This window comes from Pygoscelis adeliae, unplaced genomic scaffold (assembly GCF_000699105.1).
Source record: "Pygoscelis adeliae isolate BGI_AS28 unplaced genomic scaffold, ASM69910v1 Scaffold531, whole genome shotgun sequence".
Classification (NCBI taxonomy): Eukaryota; Metazoa; Chordata; class Aves; order Sphenisciformes; family Spheniscidae; genus Pygoscelis; species Pygoscelis adeliae.
This window is the reverse complement of record NW_008824116.1, coordinates 140,625-148,217: the sequence shown is the minus strand read 5'-3', so window position 1 is coordinate 148,217 and position 7,593 is coordinate 140,625. Positions and strand designations below refer to the sequence as shown.

The window sequence follows — 7,593 nt, the reverse complement described above, 5'->3', positions numbered from 1 at the left end:
GGAGCTGGTTCAGCCCCTGTGCGTCCACCAAACTACCTCTCTGCTCCTAGAAACCGTCCGGAAGGCAAAGTGCTGGAGACTGTGGGGGTGTTTGAGGCACCGAAGCAGCACGGCAAATACGAGACGGGTCAGGTAAGCGGTTCTGGGGAGCGGAGTTGACCCTGCAGGTTTATTCCACAGAGATCAGGTAGCCGAGTGATTTACTCGTAAGGAGGCTGCTGCATTGTAGCAGAAGGCCAGGAGTTTCACAGTTCAGTGCTCCTTGTCTCTGCTGTGTCTGCAGTTTGTCAGTCATCTGACGGTAGCAAGTTGATAAGAATCTGCAGCATGACACAACTGTTCCTACAATGGCATTTGCTCCGCTGGTCTTATTTAAGGGTTTTCTCCCTCTAGGAGCAAAAGAGACAATCACTGAATTTGAGACACAACAACTAAACTTGTCAGTTCTGTGCTTGTGACTCACAGATCCGTTTCTGCATTCCTGAGCAGTCTCTCCCATGCTGGTCTCCTTTCTGCACTTCTGCCATTCTATTACTTTATTACTGGTTTAGTCATTCACTTTTATGGGGTAGCGATGGCATGAATTTCTTCTCTCATCCCAGACTGTTTATGTTCCCTCTTTGTTTCTGCGCTGGGTTCGCAGAGTGGTGATTCTCCCTGTATTCCTGTCCCAAGCATTCATACTTTTTGTAAATGTTTCTAGTTTTACCTCAGTTAACAGATTTTTTTAAAATACTGTCGGAAAAGGGCTTTTGGCTTCATGTTTTCTGTTGTATCTAAGTTGACTAAAGCTTGCTGTGTATTCAAATGCAATTATTTGTCCCTTTCAGCTATTTCTTCACAGCGTGTTTGGCTATCGAGGAATAGTCCTGTTTCCCTGGCAAGCCAGGCTTTATGATCGAGATGTGGCTTCTCCTGTCACAGAAAAGTAAGGATTTGTTCTGGTTTATATGTTGTTGTACTGTTACATTTACTTTGTAGCGAGTTTCCTGGTTGCAGTAAACAAGTCTTTTTAAGGAGGACAATGGTATGAGTCTGTTTTGCATTAATGTAAACTAGAAGAGGGGTGCTTAAAGAAGAGAGAGACAGACACACACACATTTCATGAGTATTAATTTTGTGTTAATTAGAGACAGGACGGCAGTATGAGAAGGATGAGAGTGTGAGTGTGTGTGTGAAGGAAATTAAAAAAAACCCCAAACCAAAAAAACCCAAACAAACCATGCTCCTGGCATTCTTTGTTACAAAAAAAACCCCTTTGTGTTGGTTTTTGAGTTAGGTCTAGGCTCCTGTGTTAAAATTGCAGGCTACTTCTTCTGTAGATTGCCAGTGAGCTGGATTTGTCAGCTGCCTCCCCAGTTTCAACCCACAAGGCCAAGTTCATCCTTCTTGTGGACTGAGTCGCTGTTCACTTCTCTCCCCTCTTCCATCCGTTTCCCCCCTGACCTGTGTTGGAGGTGTGCCGGGCGAGTGTGCGTTTGGAGTCAGGAAGGAATGAGGAGTAAGCAGAGAGAGAATCAGAGGGCAGTAGAAATACCCATCCCAAACAGGAGACTGGACTGAGCAGGAAGAACTTCTGAGTCATCTGAAAATAGAGCTGTTGCGCCCGTGATAAACACCGTTGATTGCTGTCTTGGCTCATCTATCGTCGTGTGGGTGGCTGACATGAGTTTAATTTGGGTGGAATCGGATGATTACAGACTGTGAAATGTATTTTTTTAAAAAAAAAACATTGTTTATGAATGTGCTTGGTCCTGGTAACAACAGTTTGCTGCCATCCTGCACCTGAGCTCAGTGCTCTGCTTTTCTTTTTAGAAGCGAGAACGCGGCAGGCCATGGTTCCAAAGAGGTCAAGGGCAAAACGCATACTTACTATCAGGTGCTAATAGATGCCCGGGATTGTCCACATATAGTAAGTAACCAATAATCTTGGTACTGAAACTCAAGTATCTTCTCTTATATGAATGCTTTAGATGGACAGGCACTGAAAGAAAACGGCTATTATGGCTAACTCGATTGTTTAGAATTTTAGGACAAATTTGTTCCTCAAGTCATATTTTCCCTGAGAAAGATAATCTGGAACATCATACGACTGTTTTCTGGATTGTGTTTCCCCATTCCAACCTCACTTCCTCAACCTGTTGGCATTCCTACTCTGTTGCATACAGGTCATTATGAATGTGGGTTGCAGCACTGAAAATGCTCTTCACTTGTTTGAGTGGAGAATTAATCTAGAGGAATTAAAAGGAGAGATGTTCTGAGGTGAATTGGTTAAATAAAATAAACGTTACACACTTTAGAAATCACAATAGTAAACTGAAACGTGGCTGGAAACTGGCCCGCAACAATCTACACAGAAAGACGTAAACCTCCCTTTTTCTCAGTCCCAGAGATCACAGACAGAAGCAGTGACGTTCCTGGCAAACCACGATGACAGCAGAGCCCTCTATGCCATACCAGGTGAGTAAAATGCCCCCGTAACCTCTGTGGAGATGTGGATTGTCATGAGGTGAGGTCAGAAGAGTCGCCAACAGTCAGCTTCTGCCAGCGAAGCAGCAGTTCCTGCAGGATGTTCCTGTAATGGATCTGTCTGTGGTTTAGGGCCGTGCTAGAAACAACAGAATGACTGAAGTACATGAAGCCCTTTTGGGTAGATGGAAGTTGGGCAGACTCTGATCCAGACACAATCGTACCTACCTTGCGCTCTTGAGACATAGATCCCATATGCATACCCTGTTGCCTATGGGCTATTCTACTTTATCACCCGGACAGCTAGATCTCTTCTTGTCCTGTGCATTTCCTGCCCAAAGTCCTTTTGTGACAGTGCAGTCGCTTCCCAAGCAGTGTGTCTTTATCAGAGAAATCATTCTATGGAGAAATCTCGCAGGAGAATGCTGCCAAGCGTTATTACTGGCCTGTTTCCCCCATTCTTGCGTGCAATTTTGGCTGCTGCTGCCGAAATCCTTTTCATAACATCAGTAGTGTGATCCATCTTTATGTCGGGAGACTTCTGAGCTGCTCTTTGCTAGGGAAGTTCAATGGCTTTTGGGATTTCTTTTTCAGGTTTAGACTATGTAAGCCATGAAGATATCCTTCCCTACAGCTCCACTGATCAAGTGCCCATCCAGCATGAGCTCTTTGAGAGGTTTCTCATGTACGACCAAACAAAAGGTAATACCTGGCTTCGGAGGGAAATCTTCAAAGCCAGATACTCGAGGTATTCTGTGACAAGTATCCAGAACCCATCATTGTGCATACAGTGTACAAATCTTGGCCTGGTTTGAGGTTTGTTACAGTAAAGCCTCCTTTAAATAATTTTTGTAACTATGTGAAAGGAGTTGCTTTGAGGGGAAAGCACTCTGGTTACGGTATGCCTGTCCTCATAAACTCTCATCTTTCCCTCCCCACAGTTCCACCTTTTGTAGCAAGGGATACACTCTGTGCATGGCAGGAGAAGAACCATCCCTGGCTAGAGCTCTCCGATGTGCACCGAGAAACCACAGAGAACATCCGCGTCACAGTCATCCCTTTCTATATGGGCATGAGGGTAGGTCTGTGTTGCATGTCGCTGTGTTAGCTCTGTGATCTGTTTAACTTGCATGTTTTTCTAAGGCCAGTTTACTGACTGAAGGTACTTCCTGCTTACTGGAGAAATGACTTTTTAATCACAGTTGCAATTTCATTGTCGTCGTATTCAGCAGAGGTATGATCATGAAACTGTTTTGTCATACGTTTTTGGAGAACGGCTCCTGCAACTTGGCTTTTGCTTGTTGTTTGTAGGATAGGAAATACACTGTACTGTTCTGCAGAACAGTGTTAGCAAGATATTGAGGAAGATTTTTAGGAAGGCTTGTGCAATGCTTATTGCCTCAGTCCCAGATGGGCGTGTGCGTAATGGGTGGCACCAAGGCCATCTGCCCTGTGATGACAGACATGTCTGTTATCCTGCCCAGTGGTGAGGTGCTGTGGGTGTCTACCCCTGCTTCCTTGCTCTAATGCGGGTTAGAGGGTTTGGCTAACGCCTTCTGGATTTAGCTGATAACCGTGTGCTCTTTGTAGCGTAAGAACTTCATGTGGACCATCCAAAATAATGAGGCTCCAGTAGACTTCTGAGTGGGAGGGCTGGGAATTACCGCAGCAGTTTGATTTCCAAGTCCAGACGAGCACAGCTGCCGGGGAGCCTGCGCCCGTGGCAGATGGACGTTTTGGTGTGGAATTGCAGCTTCTGTGGAGCCCAACTGATGTTTGTCCTAACCTTGTCAGAAAAACAGGTGACCGAAGACAAGGAAACGGGTGTTTCTAGATCTGTAGAAAGTGTGTAATTAGCATGGAGATCAACCCTCCGTAGTCACGAGATCCTTGCAAATCTCCCACCTCATGATTACATGTCTAGAGCAGAGCCAGCGCCAGGCGGTAACTGATGGACTGCTTCGGAAAGCAGCTGTCTTTGTGCTCATGTGAGTTGTCTGTGTCAATCGGGCACGGAGCGAGAGCCCCTGTGCTTGTGCTGTGCTGTCAGCTGAAGAGGTTTTGGCGCTGAGCGTTGAAGGGCAGCTGCTAAAGTCTTTCATTTCTCTTCCAGGAAGCCCAGAATTCCCACGTCTACTGGGTAAGTGCCTTCTGTTTCACGAAGCAGCTTAAGGGAAGGAGTTTGTTTGCTGTGGCATCATTGCTGTGTGATAAGCTCTGAGGGAGAGTAAGCCCTTGCCTGGCAGTTGTTTCCCAGTATCGGCTATGGATTATCAACTGTTTGCAGCTGATTCCAGTTCTTGATAACAGTCTTTCTTCTGTCTAGTGGCGCTACTGTATTCGCTTGGAGAACCTTGACAGCGAAGTGGTACAACTCCGAGAACGGCACTGGAGGATATTTAGCTTGTCTGGCACCTTGGAAACGGTCAGGGGCCGTGGCGTTGTAGGAAGGGTAGGTATCGTGTAGCTTCTTTTGGGAAGCGCAGCCCTTTGCTGGAGTCTTCTTGCTTGGATTGATTTGCCAGTAAATTGCTTCATGGGCAGTAGAAATAGATGGAATAGGGAACTGGCAGTGGGGAAAAAAAAAAAAATCACATGAGCTTTTCATCTGTTGTTAGTATGCATGAACCGAAACTTCACGCTGAGTATTAGAGAATGATCCTAAATGACTGGTAATGGGAAAACGGGAATAATACGTGATTCTGGCACTACTCACTGGGCGAGTCGTTTGCTGTGTAATTGGCAGCGATGCTCAGGTGTGGATCACTCAGTATTTCTTCTCGCTATATAAATTTCCGGTTGATGCCTGTCGGTGGAGAAATGTTAAGATCCGTTGCTGATGCAGAGCGGTCTCTTCTTGTCTTCTCAGGAGCCAGTTTTATCCAAAGAGCAGCCGGCATTTCAGTACAGCAGTCACGTCTCCCTGCAGGCATCCAGTGGTCACATGTGGTAAGAAGCACTTATTACTGCAGTAGTGGTTTAGATATAGGACCCCACAGCGCTGAGCTGGGACGCGGTCTGCAGTCTGGAGTTATGGCTGAAAGGTGGGTGGAAGTGGACTGGACTGGACATATTTGATAGTTTAAATTTTTATGAGCTTCTCTTTAGCAGTGTTGCAGTTAGTGGTGCAGAGAATCAAGAGATCTTCTTATCAAGAGAGGTTCCAGGCTAACTTATCCTCCTCCTCTGGTCTGTGCTAGACTGGATTTGAAAAGGCATGAAGCAGTTCTCTGTTGTCATCTGCTATACTCGGATTCTGTCCCTTTCAGTCCTGATGCAAGAGGCAAGGCTTCATGCTGGTGTTTCCCTAGGCTGCAGGGATGTGTGCACTGGTATCCTCTGTCTTTGGAGAGGACCGGGCTTCGATTCCGTCCCGGAGTGAAGCTATGCAGTTCTGTGTCCACAAGGAATTGGCACGTGGGGTTATTCCCCGTTTAGGCCAGATAAGGCCTTCAGTCTAACTGGTGTTCAAGTCTCCTCTTCTGTAGGTGCAGGTAGGAAAGTGCTCAGCTGAGTTGTTCTTTTCCTGTGCCGCAGGGTTAAAGCAGTTTCCCCTCTGATTTGCATTTCAGCTGGGTTAGCACATTTAGCGTCATCTCTGCGTGGGCAAGAAATGCGCGGCCACCTCTTGCCTTCTGTATGACAGGTCGTTCTGGCTTGCATTTTTTGAGTAAATCTGTTTGAGTTAAGCTGCCTTGGAACTGCCTTTGAGCTGGGAAAAGCAAGAGAGCAGCTCTTTGCCTGTAGGATATACCCTTGTTTTCCATCTTAATGCATTTTGAATTGCCTGAATGCATGCCCTGGGGAGTAAAACCAGCTTGATTAGTAGTTTTTCCCTCTGCATGCATGCTGAAGAGACAGAGACAAAGGTTCTGCAGCTCAGAAGCTGCTCAGCTTGACTTCTGGTGTTCAATTGTGTCCTCTCTGTCACGAGAAGCTGTTAGTTTATCTCCACGATCCTCTTGGCCATGTCATGTTCTGCAGTACAGTCGTCTGTAGTTCAGGGCAGTAAACAAATTGTTTGTACAAGGACAGGCAGATTCAGTTCTGAAATGCCCTTTCTGAAATGCAAAGCAGAAGCTATTCCAAATTACACCTGTGATGGGATTTCATATTGTTGCAGACTTCTTACCCAGCGGAGCTTCTGCCAAGAAACACGAATCTGAATTTACGTGTAAACAGTTTGTAAAAATAGCTGAGATGGTTCTGTCTCCTGTGGGGTGGGAGTTAGGTAAACACTGCCGCAGACGCGTGGAGTGTGCTTACCTTCTGGAGGCTCCAATCATGACATCTTTATTCTGGAAACGTCTATTAGAGATGTGATGTAAACCGCCCAGGAGTCTTCCAATAAATGAGTCATCTTGGCAGGCACATGTCCTTGCTGCTGGACCGATGGACTTGCTGCTGGACCGGCCTTGCAAATGCAGCCCCAGAGTCCCAGCGCAGGATATGGAAGAGCTCCTGTCTTACCTCCTTGCTGGTGATTCCTAGCTGTGTTTGCCCCTGGCCTCAGCGTGATCTCTGCCGTTATTTTGCAGGGGTACTTTTCGATTTGAGAGGCCTGATGGCTCCCACTTTGATGTCCGAATCCCACCCTTTTCCCTGGAAAGCAACAAAGACGAGAAGACCCCCCCCTCCGGCCTTCACTGGTAGAGCAGACCCGAGTGCCGAGACCCACAGAGACCTGTGTGTGTTGTAGACCTTTGCCTCCCCATTATGCTGCAGCCAAGAACACGGAGCTTTTAAACTTTTTAAACCATTTTTGTTTTAACCGTTGTCTAACGGGGAGGCTTTTTTGAACTTTAATACTGGCTCTCTCGGGCTGCTTGTAAACATAAGCTGTGTTACAGTTAACCCTTCCCTTTGTGGCACCTGCTGGGGTTGGAGCTGGGGGACGTAGATCTGTGCCGCGTCAGAAGACTGGGCCCCTCAGCAGGCCTGGACCCTTTCCAAAGTGTTGTGAATTCTCTGCAATGTGAGGTTTCTCTAATAAACTGGCCCTTCCAGTTGCAACCAGTCTTCCTTTATAAACCAAGGCCTAGGCTTTGCATCCAGCCTGCCCTGGCTTGTTGCTCCCCCCCTCGCCCATGTGCAAAGCGGTGTCAGCCCAGACTTCTTCCTGCT

At 46.7% G+C, this 7,593-nt stretch overlaps 1 protein-coding gene across 1 annotated transcript; it reads left to right on the top strand.

The window, feature by feature from the left end:
* Positions 1-24: 24 nt before the first annotated feature.
* Positions 25-7,482, top strand: POLDIP2 (polymerase (DNA-directed), delta interacting protein 2; the record flags this gene model as incomplete). Its single annotated transcript, XM_009334302.1, has 10 exons — positions 25-132; positions 831-928; positions 1,816-1,912; positions 2,385-2,460; positions 3,064-3,171; positions 3,411-3,547; positions 4,583-4,609; positions 4,796-4,921; positions 5,339-5,418; positions 7,008-7,482. Coding segments are annotated over 10 exons (972 nt in total), but the record flags the coding sequence as incomplete, so codon positions are not given.
* Positions 7,483-7,593: the final 111 nt, after the last annotated feature.